General features: G+C 39.6%; 1 protein-coding gene across 1 annotated transcript; it reads left to right on the top strand.

Moving 5' to 3' along the window:
- Window positions 1-1044: 1044 nt before the first annotated feature.
- On the top strand, window positions 1045-7646 carry LOC141385616 (uncharacterized). Its single transcript, XM_073951452.1, has 2 exons — window positions 1045-6682; window positions 6877-7646. The coding sequence occupies exons 1-2, from the start codon at window positions 1929-1931 to the stop codon at window positions 6932-6934; spliced, it is 4812 nt and encodes a 1603-aa protein (XP_073807553.1). The 5' UTR covers window positions 1045-1928; the 3' UTR covers window positions 6935-7646.
- Window positions 7647-19140: the final 11494 nt, after the last annotated feature.

Raw genomic sequence — 19140 nt, 5'->3', positions numbered from 1 at the left:
GTGAAAATGTCCTTGCTCTCTTAATCATAATTAAGGAAATATTAAAAAAATAAATAAATCAAAGAGGGGCAAATAATTCTGATTAAATTCTAAGAACAGTGTTTTAAATTCAAAATTGTAATATAGGCCCATACAACAGTGGAAAAAATGGTGGAAAAACAAATTCTGTAATATGAAAACCACCTGGGTCTCCACTTTTGCATGGTCTGTTTTATTTTTTTTAACAAACTTATCCCTCAGTTTTTTTTAAAAAACTTTTTCAAAAACTTTCCTCCTTTCTCACTGCTGTTGCAATTTCTAGCCAAGAATTATTGGTCATCTGGTTCTCCCTATGATCACATATTTATGATAGCATGGACGAAACGTTAAGATGTCTGTACAATCATACCTATTTTAGACAAAATCTCTTCAAAGTGTTTTATATTAAACTCAAATGAAACACGGCGCAGCGTGCACTGTTCATTTGAGTCTCAAAACATTACAAGAGCTCCACCAGCGGAAATCATGATGCACGCACCCAAAGCGAACCTCCGCAAACACATTGATTATGTCATATTCGCTACGCGCACTGAGGCTAGTGCATGCTGGTCTTATTTGTAATACCACAAATTACAATTATACTAGTGAAATAAAGAACTACAACACCCCAAAAACATCTAAAATGAGCATTAGATGTAGTGTTACATAGACATCAAAAAAAATAAGACCTGTGCAAAATATTTAAGACCTAGAACAGCGAATTTAAGACTTTTTAAGGCCCTAAATTTCAATTTTTTAAATTGTAGACTGTTACGTGCCAGCACGTATTGGTTATTTATGGTTGTATTACTATGTGTCTCATTGTGTTTTTCTTTTTATCACTCCAGTTCACTTCCTTGTTTTTGCCTACTGCTGTTCCTGATTGGCTGGTTCACATCCACTTGATGCAACCAATCCTGACACTGCTTTATGCTGATTGATTCCTCTGTGACAACTCGGTTCCAGTTTCAGCCAATCAGATTACTCCAGCTCACTATATATTTTTTTGTCTGCCAGCAGTTTGACAGTCTTTGTTGGCTCACCTTGTCACTGGTTTTTGTGCTTGTTTGCTCGCTTGATTGAACCTGTGTTTATATCCCCATTTTGTTAAGTATTGTTGTGATATATAGTCCGTCTTATCCTTTATTTACACTGTGTTGTTATTTTGGTTTAGTCACTGTCTGTTCTTACCTGTGTAATCATTCATTCCCTTTCCTCATGTTTCCCTACAGAGGTTTGGTAGAAAGACTGGTAGGTAAGTAGGTCACGTGATATACATTTCAACACATAGGAGTTCAACTGTCTAGAGATACACTAGGGAAGGGGGTGAGCGCCAACCCGTGTATTTTTGGTTAAGTGGATAGTTAGTGTAGTTTAGGTAAGACGTCTTGGACGTTGAAGATTTATTTTTCACATTATTGTTTATTAGTCTAGATTAGCGGGGATTTGATATTAGTAAGACTGTTTGGTTTTGATTGTTTCTTTGCTTTAGCGCCACCCATAGCCAGTCTTTCTAATTTAGGTTTTTGTTTTGATTGTGATTTGTAAATATTGTAAATAGCTCACTTACTGCTTCACTTATCACCACTTGTAATAAATCACTTTATTTGCACAGCAATTCTTGTATGTGGTCATTACTTTGAGTTCAATTTTCTTTGAGTGTTTGTTTGAACAAAATCCTTGATCAAGTGTGCAACCCCACTTCCCTAGACTGCCTAGGGGTTGTAACATTTTTGGGGGCTCGTCCGGGATAATTAACATCCCAACATTTATTTCTGAGGATTTTGGTTCTACAGATACTCAATTCTTTTTGTACCCAAAGTAATTTTGTGGATTATACTAGAGGTAGTATTAGAGGAGTGAGTTACTGAATTTGTCTATTTGCTTCTGACTAGCTTGTGATTAAAAAAATGGCATTGTCTAATGTGGAAGCTTTTCTTAATAATCCTTCACTCGAGCAGTTTGATAAATGCCGCAAGGACGAACTTTTCAAAATTGCAGAGCATTTTCAAATTTCGATCAGTCGCCAATTTCTGAAAAAAACTATTAAGAAAATACTTTACGATCATTTGGTTGAAATAGGAGTATTTCAGACCACTAGTGAGAATGTCACTGAACTTGATCCTAACTATTCAGCTGAAAGGCCGTGCAGTCCTGAAAGTGCAGGGCATGGTAGTAATGTAACTGACGTTGAAGCGAAGGTTGAGGCTAAAGTTGCGTTGCCGCCCTTTGATCCATCAACCCCTGTCTCTACTGATTCAAAGACAGATGGCAGACTTAGGCTACGTCTGGCCAAACTCCAGTATGAGACTCAGGAGAAAGCACGGACACATAAGGCTGAACTGGATCTTAAGCTTGAGATACGGCGTCTCGAGATTGAAGCTGACAAGCAAGTTAGGTTGCGCCAGTTGGAGCTGGACGCTGCTGCTAAGGCTGCTATGACTTCTCCTGTGGTCAGTACTGATGTACTCATGCCTGGTCAGGTGATCAAGCCAGATGTTAAATCTTCTTTCAACCAAATTGACGTAAGTAAACAAATTTCACTTGTTCCTAATTTCCGTGAAGATGAGGTTGACTCTTACTTTACTGCGTTCGAACGTATTGCAACTACACTTAATTGGCCTAAAGACATCTGGACTGTGCTTCTGCAGTGTAAGCTGAGTGGCAAAGCCCAAGAAGTCTGTGCAACACTTTCTGTTGAAGAGAGTTTGAAATATGATATTGTAAAATCCGCAATTTTACGCGCTTACGAGCTAGTACCAGAAGCATATCGACAAAGATTCCGCAAACACAAGAAAACTCCACAGCAAACATTTGTAGAATTTGCACGGGAAAAAAGCATTTTATTTGACAAATGGTGTAGTGCTTCTAAAACAGCCGATTATAGTACTTTACGAGAGTTAATTCTGCTTGAGGAATTTAAAAATTGTCTCCCTGAGCGTGTGGTTCTCTACTTAAATGAACAGAAAGTAACGTCTTTGTCTGAAGCTGCTGTTCATGCTGACGAATTTGTTCTTACACACAAACCCGTGTTTCCCTCTGCTCGTCCTGAGTCTGTGACTGTCACTCCGCCTGCTTGTTCCTCTAGTTCTCGTACACTGGCAAAGTCCGAAATTCCAAAAGAGACTAGAGTCTGTTTCTATTGCCGAAAAATTGGACATTTGATAAACGATTGTCGTGCTTTGAAAAACAAAAATCAAAAACCTAAAAGTAATGGTTTTGTCCAATCTGCACCTGAGAATAAGGAACAACTTGAGAATACATTTGATGAAAGTTACAAGCCATTCGTAACTAAAGGATCAATTTCGATAACTGGTAAACCTGAAGACCAGCACATAATAAACATTCTTCGTGATACTGGTGCCAGTCATTCCATTATAGCTGCTGATGCGTTACCGTTTGACGAACAAACCTCAGCTGGATCCAGCATCCTTATGCAAGGTATCCAGATGGGAATTGTGAGAGCACCTGTGCACAAAATCCACTTACAGTGCGAACTGGTCAATGATTTTGTGCATGTGGCAGTTCGACCTGCATTACCCGTAAAAGGCATATCACTTATCCTTGGAAACGATATAGCCGGTGGTAAGGTGATGCCTGTTTGCGAGGTTCTTGATAAATCTCCCATGCCTTCATTTTGTGACAAGTTGTCAGATGCATTCCCTGAGACTTTTCTAGCATGCGTCGTGACCCGAGCTCAGCAGAAGCAAACGGACAATGAGATTACTTTATCTGATTCATTTATGACTGTAGATGATGCAACTGTGAGTAACAAAGTGACAAATGTTGAAAAACAACCTCTGACTGAAAAGTGTGCATTTGATAATCAGGTCAATCTGAACTTAAATTTGACTCGTGAGCAAATCATCCTTGCCCAACAAAAAGATCAAACTTTATCCAAATGTTTCAAATTAGTCGTTCCTCGAGAACAGTTGAAACAGAAACAGGTGGGTTATTTTGTTGAGAATGCACTACTGATGCGTAAGTGGAGTTCTGCAATGGAGCAAGATGATGAATGGAGTACTGTATATCAGGTGGTTGTTCCTTCTGTTTTCCGACAGCAAGTATTAGTTCTTGCGCATGATCATGTTTTGTCTGGTCATCTAGGAATCACGAAAACCTATCACAGGATCCTGAAGCATTTCTTCTGGCCAGGGTTGAAGCAAGATGTCGCCAGATACTGCCGCACCTGTCAGTCCTGCCAGTTCAGTGGTAAACCTAATCAGGTAATCCCACCTGCTCCTCTTAATCCTATACCAATCCTGATGGAACCTTTTGAAAGGGTAATTGTTGATTGTGTAGGTCCGTTGCCAAAGACGAAAGCCGGTAACCAATTTTTGTTGACAATAATGTGTGCTGCTACACGTTTTCCTGAAGCCATACCATTACGTAAAATCACTGCACCCGTAATCATTAAAGCTCTCACCAAATTCTTTGCTACATTTGGCCTACCCAAAGTCGTACAGAGTGATCAAGGGACAAATTTTATGTCAAATGTGTTTAACGAGGTGTTAAGGTCACTTTCTATTCAACATTGTGTTTCCAGTGCTTACCATCCAGAGAGTCAGGGAGCACTAGAGCGGTTCCACCAGACACTGAAATCCATGTTGCGAACGTACTGTCTAGACACTGGCAATGACTGGGATGAAGGAGTGGCCCTGATGCTGTTTGCGGTACGTGAAACAGTACAGGAGTCCCTCGGATTCAGCCCAGCTGAACTTGTGTTTGGACACACTGTCCGTGGCCCACTTAAAGTGTTGAAAGAACAACTTTTAGATTCGGAATCTAGTAGCAAAACGAATGTGACCCAATACGTGAGTAGATTTCGGGAGCGATTACGTAATGCTTGTTCCATGGCACAACAGACACTCAAATCTGTGCAAGGTAAAATGAAGAAAAGATTTGACGTTAAAACTGTGGTTCGTGAATTTAAACCAGGAGACCAAGTACTGGTCCTTTTGCCAATTGTTGGTTCTGCATTGTCTGCACGATTTTCAGGGCCATATGTGATTGACCACAAAATCAGTAATACTGATTATGTCCTGCGCACACCTGACCGGAGACGAAAAACCCGTGTTTGTCACGTTAACATGCTCAAAGCATATTTGGTACGACAAGATCAAATTGAGAAAAAGGAAGTGACAAAACCCATTGCACTAATGAACATGGATTTTGACATTTCCACAGAGGCAGATGAGGATGGATTAGTGCTGCGCAATGCTCCACAGCAATGTGCTTTGTTACAGAACTCTAAGATTCTGAAAAACTTGTCCTCACACTTGACTCATTTGACAGAAACCCAAAAGAAGGATGTTAAAAATCTGATTGAGCAATTCCCAGAACTGTTTCATGACACTCCGACGCAAACCTCTGTTATACAACACGATATTGTTATTCATAACTCCAATCCAATCAAACAGCATCCTTACCGTGTTAATGCCCGAAAGAGACAAATTATGAAGCAGGAAGTGGAATATCTATGTGAAAATGGACTAGCAGCTCCAAGTTGTAGTCCATGGAGCTCCCCTTGCATTCTCGTTCCCAAATCTGATGGGTCAAATCGTTTTTGCACTGATTACCGCAAGGTCAATGCAGTGACAGTTCCTGATTGCTATCCATTGCCGCGCATGGAGGACTGTGTTGATAACTTGGGTTCTGCTCGTTTTGTGACTAAACTAGACTTGTTAAAGGGTTACTGGCAAGTGCCATTAACACCTCGTGCATCTGACATATCGGCCTTTGTTACCCCTGATCACTTTATGCAGTACAAGGTTATGGCTTTCGGACTTCGCAATGCACCTGCTACGTTTCAACGTTTGATAACTACTGTACTGGCAGGAGTTGCAGGATGTAATGCATATTTGGATGACGTAGTGATCTATTCTTCTGAATGGCCAGAGCACATGTCTCAGTTGAAAACTGTGTTCCAACGACTAGCCAATGCTAATCTAACCCTGAATTTGGCAAAATGTGAGTTTGCTCAGGCAACCATCACCTATCTTGGTAAACGGGTTGGTCAAGGACAGGTCCGCCCAGTAGAAGCAAAAGTAACAGCCATTGCAGAATTTCCTACCCCAAATACTCGTCGTCAATTGCGGAGGTTTTTAGGAATGGCGGGATACTACCGTGGCTTCTGCAAGAACTTTTCAAGTGTGGTAACGCCTCTTACAAATTTATTGAGCCCTTCTAGGCAATTTAAGTGGTCATCTGAATGCCAGCATGCCTTTGAAAGTATTAAAGCACTTCTGTGTGAAGCTCCCGTGTTAATGGCTCCAAATTTCGAAAAGCCTTTTAAAATGGAGGTAGATGCAAGTGCTGTAGGAGCTGGCGCTGTCCTGCTGCAGGAAGATAAGGAAGGAATTGACCATCCGATTTGCTACTTCTCCCGTAAGTTCAACAAACACCAGTTGAATTATTCAACGATTGAGAAGGAAGCTCTTGCTCTATTGTTGGCTCTACAGTATTTTGAAGTGTATGTGGGTTCCAGCTCAACTCCAGTAGTGATTTACACAGACCATAACCCACTTGTCTTTCTGTCACGCATGTATAATCAGAACCAGAGACTGATGCGCTGGTCACTGATTATACAAAGCTATAACCTTGAGGTCCGACACAAGAAGGGGAAAGAGAATATTGTGGCTGATACCCTGTCTCGACCTGACACGTAAGTTTTAAATTTGACAATTCAGTTATTGTGGATTTGTTTATTTATGTTTGAATGTTCGTTGTTAAAAATATTTCTTTTACAAACATTATATGTTTGTTCTTTAGTGGGGAGGTGTTACGTGCCAGCACGTATTGGTTATTTATGGTTGTATTACTATGTGTCTCATTGTGTTTTTCTTTTTATCACTCCAGTTCACTTCCTTGTTTTTGCCTACTGCTGTTCCTGATTGGCTGGTTCACATCCACTTGATGCAACCAATCCTGACACTGCTTTATGCTGATTGGTTCCTCTGTGACAACTCGGTTCCAGTTTCAGCCAATCAGATTACTCCAGCTCACTATATATTTTTTTGTCTGCCAGCAGTTTGACAGTCTTTGTTGGCTCACCTTGTCACTGGTTTTTGTGCTTGTTTGCTCGCTTGATTGAACCTGTGTTTATATCCCCATTTTGTTAAGTATTGTTGTGATATATAGTCCGTCTTATCCTTTATTTACACTGTGTTGTTATTTTGGTTTAGTCACTGTCTGTTCTTACCTGTGTAATCATTCATTCCCTTTCCTCATGTTTCCCTACAGAGGTTTGGTAGAAAGACTGGTAGGTAAGTAGGTCACGTGATATACATTTCAACACATAGGAGTTCAACTGTCTAGAGATACACTAGGGAAGGGGGTGAGCGCCAACCCGTGTATTTTTGGTTAAGTGGATAGTTAGTGTAGTTTAGGTAAGACGTCTTGGACGTTGAAGATTTATTTTTCACATTATTGTTTATTAGTCTAGATTAGCGGGGATTTGATATTAGTAAGACTGTTTGGTTTTGATTGTTTCTTTGCTTTAGCGCCACCCATAGCCAGTCTTTCTAATTTAGGTTTTTGTTTTGATTGTGATTTGTAAATATTGTAAATAGCTCACTTACTGCTTCACTTATCACCACTTGTAATAAATCACTTTATTTGCACAGCAATTCTTGTATGTGGTCATTACTTTGAGTTCAATTTTCTTTGAGTGTTTGTTTGAACAAAATCCTTGATCAAGTGTGCAACCCCACTTCCCTAGACTGCCTAGGGGTTGTAACATAGACGTTTTAAGACCCCGTGGAAACCCTGTTCAAAAATGTACAAAAGGAAAAAGTACTCGTTTCAACCACAGCCCGAAGACATGCGGTATAGGGGAATAATAGGTAACTAAATTGGCAGTAGTGTATACATGTGTGTGTGTGTGTGTGTGTGTGTGAGAGAGAGAGAATGTGTATGGGTGTTTCCCAGTACTGGGTTGCAGCTGGAAGAGTAGCCACTGTGTAAAACATATGCTAAAATAATTGGTGGTTCATTCCACTGTGTCGACCTCGTATAAATCAGGAACTAAGTTTAAGGATAGTGAGTGATATAGGTAGGTCACTAGTCCTCACATCCTATTGATACAATATTACAAAACTAACTTACATTTCCAATTTTTATGTAAAATGTTTGTTGCCAATTTTATGAAAGTAGCCAAGCAGCATCACAAGCTGTAATACTGTACAACAACATTGCTCAAAGTCAGCTCATGTATCATCGTCCTGATGCAAACTCACAGCGTTCATCATGTAGTTTTGTGGCCATTTATGCTCATACACTCTAAAAATAATTCTGTAGGTCAGTATATCTTTATAAATAATTACATTTTACTTCCTGCTTTGCTACTGTTCGGACGTCTTTGCCCACTGCTCCGCTCTTCGCACTCTTGCTTTTATATCTTATACCCTAATTTTAACTTGAGCCTATCAGCACAGTGCTCAAACAACACGGCTTGAAGATCAGCATCGATTCTACAAACTTTCTGGAATATAGCTTTACTAAAAAAAGGGAAACTACCGTCTAAACAATCCTCCCGCTACCAGCTGCTTACATTCCGGAGACGGGAAGACACGGCTGTGAAAATGCCTCTGGATCGGATTAATTCAGATTCTCACTGCTGTACAAACTGCCACAAACTTCTACAAAAGATCGCAGTTCTTGAAACGAAGTTGCTTGCGATCCGACCAGAACTTCAGCTTCATTGTGGATTCTCTCAGCACACAGCCGGTGAGTCCCATAAATCTGTTCCTGCTACTGTTTTGAGCACAGAAAAACGGAAAAGAACTGTTGAAAATGAGCATTGGCATAAACAAGGTGCGAGACCAAAGGGTACTCGTGGGGTCAGATCATACGATGCCGCATTAGCGTCTTCTACCCCAAATACAGCTCGGACTCAAATACAGCTTCAGAACAGATATGAAGTTTTGAGTAATATGGGTGAAGAATCCCCAAATGCAGTCAGACAGAGATCGCATGATTCAGCAACTAATTCTGCATGGAACAGAGGCTCAAGGCCGACTAGACAGCGGCATTCCTCTCCGATCGCAACAGAGATAAGAACACTAGTCGTAGGAGATTCAATAATCAAGAATTTCAGGAGCAGATCTACTATGACATACTGCTTTCCTCATGCAACAGTTTCTGATGTAAACAAAGAACTTGAGGAAATTCTGAAAAAGCACAAGACTGCAAAACGGATTATCATCCATGTGGGGAAAAATGATATTCGCAAGGAACAGTCAGAACTGCTCAAGAAAGATTTCTGTGAGCTCTTGGAAACAGTTGAAAGATTGAAGGTTCAGCCATTCATAAGTGGACCACTCCCTGCAAGAGGGACAAATATGTTTTCACGGCTTCTTGGTCTAAATGTATGGCTACAGAAAACATGTAACAAGAAAGGACTGAATTTCATCGACAACTTCAATCTCTTCTGGAACCAAACACAGCTGTTTACATCAGATGGCCTTCATCCAAACAAACTTGGTGCAAAGGTGCTAAAGGACAATATTTTTTTCTCCCTCAATCATCCATTAGCTGTGTATGCCACTGAACTGAATTGTACACACACACCTAGCAAATGTCCGGATGACCACAGGACCTCAAATCAGCTCCTGAGTGGACTTGTGGCTGACGAATCACCCAAGGATAGTGATAATGCCATTCAGCCAAAACACCCAATGTTGATAGAGACACTATCAGTTGCCCTCTGCTCAACACAGGCAGACTGTGACGCATCAGAACAGCATCAAGTCTCGTCACTCAAAAATGATCCTCAGGAAAACAAATTTCTGCAGACAGAATCTCCAGATGCACAGCCCCTGTCACCGGACACGTTCTCATTGTCACAATGTTCACCACTCTTGGGTTTTTCAAAAAAGATGGAGGAACTGGTGCATGCTGGAACTAAACTTTCACACTCCATTGCCGCAAGCCCCCAGTTACCAACCAAAAAGCGGCCTGCTCCACAACCACCTATGAGCCCACCTGGAAGAGCCCTCCGATCACACCGCCAGGGCCCAAACAACAACGCCCCATCTTCAGCTGGTGAACACAAGAGCTCTCTGTGATGTGTGTCGGGGGCCTGCTTAGATAACAGTGTCTTTATCAAATGTTTTCAGAACAAGCAGGAACCCAGTGTGTCTGTAGCTTTCTCTAAGCAGATATGTGTTGTGTTAAGTGACAGAAAACCAAAGACTTCATCAGGCCGTTTAGCAAATCATTCAAATCTGGTGTCTATTAAATGTAGATCTGAGACTACTATAGAAAAAACAGCTAAAACTGTTAAGTTAGCGCTTTTAAACATCAGATCACTCAACAATAAGTCTCTTTTAGTCAATGATTTTATCAACACAAATTGCCTTGATTTTATACTTTTAAATGAAACTTGGCTAGATGACAGCTGTAGCGCAGCAGTTCTGAATGAAGCAGCTCCTTTAAACTTTGACTTTTTGAGTGTTTGCAGAGTTAATAGGAGAGGTGGAGGCATCGCTGCCCTGTTTAAAGATGTCTATGAATGTAAACAAGTGTCATTTGTTGACTATTTGTCTTTTGAATATCTGAGTATAGCACTAAAAGGGTCTCCACGCATCTTACTGATCATTATCTACAGACCTCCAAAATATTCTCCAGCTTTTATTGAGGATTTTACAGAGCTGTTATCAATTGTAACCTCTGAATTTGATTATTTTAGTATTGCTGGGGATTTTAATATTCACATTGATAATCCAGAAATCAATGCTGTAAAAGAACTGATGACTGTTTTTAACACTTTTGATCTGACTCAGCATGTTCAAGGACCCACACACAATCGTGGACACACTCTTGATCTACTTATAACTAAGGGTTTACACATTTCATCGACTGTTGTTAAGGATGTGGCACTATCTGATCATTTCTGTATCTTTTTTTATATATTGATCACTCCAGCTATTAAAGACAGATCTGTCTCTGTCAGAAAGAGATGCATAAATGAGAACACTAGTGAGCAGTTTATGAAGGCCATATCGCTAGCACCAAGTATATCTGCAGATTCTGTTGATTCTCTCCTTGATTTGTTCAATTCTAAAATTGAGAATGTCATAAATGACATCGCTCCTGTTAAAGTCAAGAAGATGACTGGCAGGCAAAAGGGATCTTGGACAAGGTCACCTAGAGTACAAATGATGAAAAGACAGTGCAGAAAAGCTGAGCGTATGTGGAGAAAGACGAAACTAGTAGTCCATTATAATATCTATAAAGACAGTCTTCATGCCTTTAATATGGAACTAAACACTGCTAGACAGACTTTCTTTTCAAGCCTTATAAACAGCAACTTAAATAATGCTCGCACACTCTTTGCAACGATAGAGAGACTCACAAACCCCCCCAGTCGGATTCCAAGTGAGCTCCTCTCTGAAAGCAAATGTAATGAGTTTGCTCATTTCTTTACTGATAAGATTAATAATATCAGAAAGGCAATCAGCTCATCCAATCAGTCAAGTTGTGTCGATATCAAACAAGCTCAACCACAACTTAAGAAATCAGACATTATGTCTGATTTCATGGCAATTAACGGCAAAATCTTAGACGAAATTGTGCAAGTTATGAAAACATCAACCTGCAGTCTTGACACGCTCCCCACATCATTCTTCAAAACGGTGTTTATCTGTTTAGAAATGGATCTTCTAAAAGTGGTAAATGCTTCACTTCTCTCAGGGATTTTTCCAACCTCACTTAAAACTGCAGTTGTTAAACCCCTCTTGAAGAAGAGCAACCTGGATAACACCCTATTGAGCAATTACAGGCCAATCTCAAATCTCCCTTTCATTGGCAAAATCATTGAAAAAGTTGTTTTTAACCAGGTTAACAAGTTCTTAAACTTCAGGGGGTGTTTAGACAATTTTCAATCTGGTTTCAGAGCACATCACAGTACAGAGAGCGCTCTTATAAAGATAATCAATGATATACGCCTAAATACAGATTCAGGTAAAATAACAGTGCTGGTATTGTTGGATCTCAGTGCTGCATTTGACACTGTCGATCACAGCATACTTCTGGATAGGCTGGAAAACTGGGTTGGGCTGTCTGGCACCGTCCTCAAATGGTTTAGATCTTACCTTGAAGGTAGAGGTTACTATGTCAGTTTAGGTGACCATAGGTCGAGGTGGACACCCATGACGTGTGGAGTCCCACAAGGCTCGATTCTGGCACCTCTCCTGTTCAACCTTTACATGCTCCCTCTGAGCCAAATAATGAGAAAGAACCAAATCTCCTACCACAGCTATGCTGATGACACTCAGATCTACCTAGCCTTACTGCCTAATGACTACAGCCCCATTGACACCCTCTGCCAATGCATTGATGAAATGAGCAATTGGATGTGCCAAAACTTTCTTCAGTTAAACAAAGAGAAAACTGAAATGATTGTGTTTGGAAACAAAGATGAGGTTCTCAAGGTAAATGCATACCTTGGCACTCAAGGTCAAACGACAAAAAATAAGGTCAAGAATCTTGGTGTGACTCTGGAGTCAGATCTGAGTTTCAACAGTCATGTCAAAGCAGTCAGTAAATCAGCATACTATCATCTCAAAAACATAGCAAGAATCAGATGCTTTGTTTCTAGTGAAGATTTAGAAAAACTTGTTCATGCTTTTATCAGCAGCAGGGTGGATTACTGTAATGGACTCCTCACTGGTCTTCCTAAAAAGACAGTCAGACAGTTGCAGCTCATCCAGAACGCTGCAGCCAGAATTCTAACCAGAACCAGAAAATCAGAGCACATCACACCTGTCCTCAGGTCTTTACACTGGCTGCCAGTTACATTCAGAATAGATTTTAAAGTATTATTACTGGTCTAAAAATCACTAAATGGCCTAGGACCTAAATACATCACAGATATGCTCACTGAATACAAACCTAACAGATCACTCAGATCATTAGGATCATATAAACTAGAAGTTCCAAGAGTTCAGTCAAAGCAGGGTGAATCGGCTTTTAGCCACTATGCCCCTCGGTGCTGGAATCAGCTTCCAGAAATGATCAGATGTGCACCAACATTGGGCACATTCAAATCAAGACTGAAAACACATCTGTTTAGCTGTGCCTTTACTGAATGAGCACTGTGCTGCGTCCGACAGATTGCACTATCATGTTTTTCTCTTCTTCTTCATTCTTTTATATCACATTTTACCTGTTTTTATGTTTTGTTTTGTTTTTACGCATTTTTATTATTTGTTTTTATTTTTATTTTACTTGTTTCTTTTATTCTTGTTTATGTAAAGCACTTTGAATTGCCATTGTGTATGAAATGTGCTATATAAATAAACTTGCCTTGCCTTGCCTTGCCTTGAATTCTGTCCAAAATATATGGATTTATATATAATACTTATATTTGACTTTTTTTTTTTTTGCATTAGGCTAAAGCTGCTTTATCCTCCTAAAAAATTACTCTCGTGCATAATCTGTTATTTCCGCGTTTTTCCAGGGTATTGTGATTATTTTATTTAATTAATAAACACAAATTCTGTTACAGTTTTTCCTCTGTCACCTCGGTCTGTTTCTCAGGTAAGAATTGAAATTCTCAAAACTACCAGTTAAATTTTCAGATCATCATTGTGTGTCTTGTGCACAGCAGTTTCTCATTATAAACAAGTTGCAAATGCTTTTGTTCATACATGCAAATGATTATGTGGAATTCTCTGCTGTTTCCTACATTATCAATTGCTTCAAAATGTATTAATTTGGTCTCTGAATAGTCTCACTCCCCACAACATTTAATCATTTGTTCATGGATTAAGTCTTTACATGAAAAATGGCTGAACAAGTTGTCATAATATCTTGTCATATTGACTTTTACAACTTTTTTTAATGAAGGTCTAAAAGGAGGTTGCCCTATGTTCACATTTTTATTTTATTTTTTGTTATTTGTGCTATGCAGTGCTGTTTTTTTCCCCCTTTCTGTATCACAATGACATGATCTGGCAACTAATTACAGTACAAAAGGCCAAAAAAATAATGCCATAGTTTACATCAGAACAGCCCTCCAGAGTACACAGATATTGACAACATGACCATTAAGTAATCTGAGTCATTTCATTCTGATGCCACTGATATGTTCATTGAAACGGAAAGTTAGTTATGAGAGATGAGCTAAGAATTCTGAGCAGGTGACTGGCTTTTGTAGGTTTCAATTCTGATGTGAAAAATATACCAAAGTGACTGAGAAAAACTGTAATACATTTATTCTATGCTTAAAGCAACATATACATGCATAACTACAACCTACAAAACATGTGCATGGTCTTTTTTTCATGTGATAAATTCAGGATGTTTTGCATTATTTTGTAGTAATAAATTGCCCAGTATAGTTACTTATATATATTATATTATCTAATATTTGTTCAAAATTATTAATTGAAGACAACAGTAAAGGCATACAGGTATATGCAAAATCATATAGTCAATAGAAAATCAATAAAAACTGAAAAACATGATACTGTTTTAGGAAATATGAACTTATCAGAAAAAAAGGAAATAAACCGCAATGCATAAATTTTTTTAATAAAGTATTTGATTGTTTTAGTACTCAATGTACAAATCTTCACAAAAAAAAACTCCCTGTTTCGCGGTATTGGATTGAAAGAACAGAAAAATCCAGTGCAGTATGATCGGAGGTGGACAAACGGCTGAGCATTAAACGGTGTGTTTTTGAACTGAATGTGTCTCTTGTTTACCTGTACGAGAAAAAGATGTCTTATTAGTATGAAAGAGGGCAGCATCAGTTGTGGTAAATTTGCTGACTTCCCGTCACATCTGCATAGTCATTCTTGCCTTTCTCATAGTAACCTTCATAAACTAGCCCATGTATGGAGCGCGATAGCCTGGAAAAATCTGCGCACTGCAGCACGTAGGCTCGTAATGAGGAAAATAGACTGACTGCATCAAAAAGGTGCTCATGTTTTTGCACAATGACAAAAATAATATAAATTGTGCCACCAAACACAAGAAAACGATTTTAAAAATGTAGAAAGAAGAATTAAAAAGTACAGATATTTGTGTAAATAGCACTTTGTTCCAAGCACTTGGGTCCTATACCACCAGCATTCCGGACTTTTGCATTCCCAGTGTCTTCTTTGACGCAGGTCAATGCCAATTCCATGGCTTGCCTGGCACCCTATTCAGGCCTGGCGGAGGAGTACAACAGCTTTATTCTTAAGAATTCATTTGTGTTCGAAATGCAACCTCTTTTATATCCAAATGATGCTTCCAAGATCATGTTTAATATATGTTAAAACCCAGGTCAAATTTTAAACACTTTTAAGCCAAATAAAAACATTGTTATTATTGTAATGATCTGGATTTGCAAACACAAACTTATTACTAGCGAACAATGAATTTTTTGTCAGTTTTTTTTTTCAGTTTTGTTCAAAACAACAAAATCTAGTGTTTCCCTTTTTATTAGACACTAAACATTGTCCTATTTTATAAAAAAAAAATGCACACAATCGCTTGTATATAATGAAGTAAATAAAGTGCAAATAACAAAAAAAAAAAAAACTATTTCTTTGAATCTTCAGTATTTACACACCCAAATCTCTCCTACATCCAAATAAATAATGCCTACAGCCCTTCTTTAAACTCTGCTAAGATTTAGAGATTTTTGTTCAGCAACAGTAACATGTTAACAGGGTTACTTTTTTATTGCACTTCTTCTTTGGCTTACGCCCGTTTCACACCGCAAGCGTCAGCGGCGCGTGAGCAGAGCGTGAGCAGCGCGTATGTCGAGCAGTAGCAGCACGCAGGCGTTTGCCTTTCACACCAGCTGCGTCTGCAGCGCGCAGCTCTTCGGCAGCTGCTGCTGAGATCAACCTATCTCAGTCTATTCTATCTAGTTACCCCTCTATATACAAATACACTTTTTAAACTTTTCATCTGTACCAAGGCCCCTCCTATGCTGTTTCATTAACCTGCAAATGTTTATTTTACATATTTTATAGATCAAATAGTACTGTATGCTTCTAAAGCTAACTTATATGAGAATTGTCTACAGTCAGAAGACAATCGCCTGTGATATCATGTCATTTGTTTTTTGATTATCAGGTTGCTGTAGACCTAGTTATAATCATATTTATACAATATAGTTATAATGATATTTATACATGATCAAACTAGTGTTAATTTCTCCGCTTCAGTGATGTCCAGCGGCAGAATAACAGCTCGTTAATTCATGCTCGTGCAGATGATGAGACGGACAAAAGTAATTAATGCATGCCATTCTTTTACTTATTTTCGTGTTGTCAGATTCACAGTGCAAACAGCTCCCGGTAGGAATAATTCGAGTGAACATAAAACAAAGCCGATTAAAACTTTCTTGCTCTGCTAGCTGCACAGAACACAGCGAGCTCACATAGTCCAGCAAGCGTGTCGCACTACACTACCCACAATACACTTCGCTATGGACTACAAATCCCGTAAATATTCCATTTCCCCTCTCCTACAACACTAGTGTGCAACTTAAGCAAAACTGATAGTAAAATAGTTTTACATTTGGTTTTGTAGTTCGGGCCTAAATAAATGTTTGTTGCCGTTTTTAATCGTTTTAAGTTCATTTGAATGACTATATATAAACCATTTGACATTATTAACGCATTTATTGGGTAAAATTGTTAGTTTTTACTGTCATTCAATGTGTTTTGGTCATTCTCAATGCACTGTCACTTTAATTGAGCGTGAGCAGCGCGTCAAAAATAGACCCAGCGCCGAAACTATCGCTGCACTGCTGCTTCGGCGACGCTCACGCCTCGCTCTGACGCGCTGCTGCTGCGTGCGGTATGAAAGCTCTAATCTGTTAACATGGACGCCGAAAACACACGCGCTGCTCACGCTCTGCTCACGCGCCGCTGACGCTTGCGGTGTGAAACAGGCGTTACTAACTGTCCTGCCTTTGAGAAAATATTTTCAGCGGGTACAGATGCAATGCAATGACTCCCAGGTGTTTCTTGGCAATCTTGCTGAGACGAGAACATTGGTTCTTTCTTGATCCCATGAAATTGGCTTCTCTTCTGAGTACCGTCGCATTTTAATTAATGCATCAGTGCCAGTTGTACTTGCGATGTACTTAGAATGCAAGAACTTGCCAGAACTGTCCATATCCCACCTTCTGCCCCTGCAGACGAGGTTGAGGTAGTTGCAGTAGTCATTGCTGATGTAGAGCTTGTGGCTGAGCTTGAGCTAGGTTTAGGAGCAGGCTCTGAGCTAAGATCGGAGGTCTGGTTCATAGACTGAATTTCAGTAATGACTCAAGCTTTCACAGGTTCAACGATTGAAAAGTTACAAAATGGTCTCAGGTTACGAATGTAACCATGGTTCCCTTACGGCAGGGGTTCTCAACCTTTTGCAACTCACGGCCCACCAATGATTGAAAACTTTCTGAGGACCACCTATCCAAATTTCAAGCTATATGAAACAAAATAACACTGCTCTTAATCTATTTATCTATGTAAAAATAACAGTGCAACTCAGACTCACGATTAGACACTCTTTTAACAAATGAGTCAATAAAACATTACCACATCCAGACTAACATATCTCTGACAACAGGTGAGACACATGAGAAGGAAAGTGTAATCTATCAAATACAAATAGTGATATGAACAATATATGTTGCAGAATAATTTTCCTTTGTTGTTGTTTTTTTCAATTCGACTGTATAAAACTGTTCACATGAGAATAAATCCCTCTGAGGCAAACAATGCAGCAAAATGTAGTCTCCAATGCTCAGTGAGACACCTGTGCTTGCTTCTTGGAGATATTGTGATTAAATCTTGGTGGCTTTCGGTTTGCTCCTTGCTTTGAATTTTGTGACAGCCACAGTGGAGAACCCTGACTCACACAAGTATGTGGTGGTGAAGGGCAGTAGAAATTTGATTGCTTGCTTTGATAGTGAAGGATATTCACTTGCAGCCAGTAACCAAAATGAAGCAAGGTTAAGTTGTGCGAGTTGAAGTTTTAGGCTACTGTCAGCTGAAAGATCTATAAGTTCATTTTCCAACACAGTGGACACAGCTATGTCTTCTGAAGTGGGATTTACAGAGAATGGGTCCAAAATCCAAAGGTTTCCATGTCGAGGATCCTCTGAAAAGTAGTCTGCAAACTTTTGAGACAACTAAGACAAGTGCTGAGTCATAACGCTTGATATGTGCACATGAGAAGAGGCTTTCACTCAGATGTGCAAACATGTCATATCGTTGGTCTGTGACTCTTATTCCAAAGAAGGAGCTTTTTCTTAAATGTCTCAATTTTGTCTGAAACCAAAAATAATGTGCTGTTTCTGCCTTGCATTGATGCATTCAGCTGATTTAACTGGTAAAATATATCAGATAAGCCAGTTTTGCGCAAAAGTGATCATCAGTGTAATGTTTAGCAAGTGGTGAGATTTTCTCTTCCAGAAATGTGTGCACTTAAGCACACATCCTCTTGAACGCCACCTCATTTCACTGTGGTATAAGAGCTGCAAATGATCAGCATTAAGTTTCTCACACAGAGCTGCAAAACATCTTGAATTAAGAGTGTTTTTCTTAATGTAGTTTACAGTTTTAACTGTAATGTTCATGACCTCATTCAGTTCTGTTGACATCTGCTTTGCTGCACGACTTTCCCTGTGCAAGAAACAGTGTGTCCACTTTGCTTCAGGCGCTCGCTTTTGGATTTGTTTAACAACATCGCAATGTTTTCCCGTCATAGCAGCCGTGCCGTCTGTGCAAATACCCGAGCAGTAGCAGTATTTCCAGTCAACACCTGTACCTGAAGCCCTGATCGCTTCAGGTACATGCCGATGAAGGGCTTCATATACCAGTGAAATAGCCTCGACTATCCACCGGCTCAGAGACTGCTTAGATGCTGGTGCACCCATTTTAGGTGGGCCATACAAAACAAACAACTGTTCTGTTGAACGCCAAGCAGATGTACAATGTACATATGCATCTTGCAGACGTACAATGTACGTCTGCATCTTATGCCCGCACTGGGCAAAACAATTTCAAGCGCTCCTTATCTGGCTTCGTAAATGGTGGAGGATTAAAGGCCTGCAGCACAGTAGGTCGCACCACCTCAGTGGGGACCTTAGGAAAGTACCCTGCCCTGGGG

Source organism: Danio rerio, chromosome 5 (genome assembly GCF_049306965.1).
Source record: "Danio rerio strain Tuebingen ecotype United States chromosome 5, GRCz12tu, whole genome shotgun sequence".
NCBI classification, from domain to species: Eukaryota; Metazoa; Chordata; class Actinopteri; order Cypriniformes; family Danionidae; genus Danio; species Danio rerio.
This window is presented reverse-complemented; position numbering and strand designations above follow the sequence as displayed.

Bases quoted from the DNA above. Each gene is read 5' to 3' on its own strand.
- LOC141385616 (XM_073951452.1), top strand. From the start codon at position 1,929: ATGGCATTGTCTAATGTGGAAGCTTTTCTTAATAATCCTTCACTCGAG. The intron at 6,683-6,876 runs GTAAGTTTTAAA...TTATCACTCCAG, and splicing joins ACCCTGTCTCGACCTGACAC to TTCACTTCCTTGTTTTTGCC.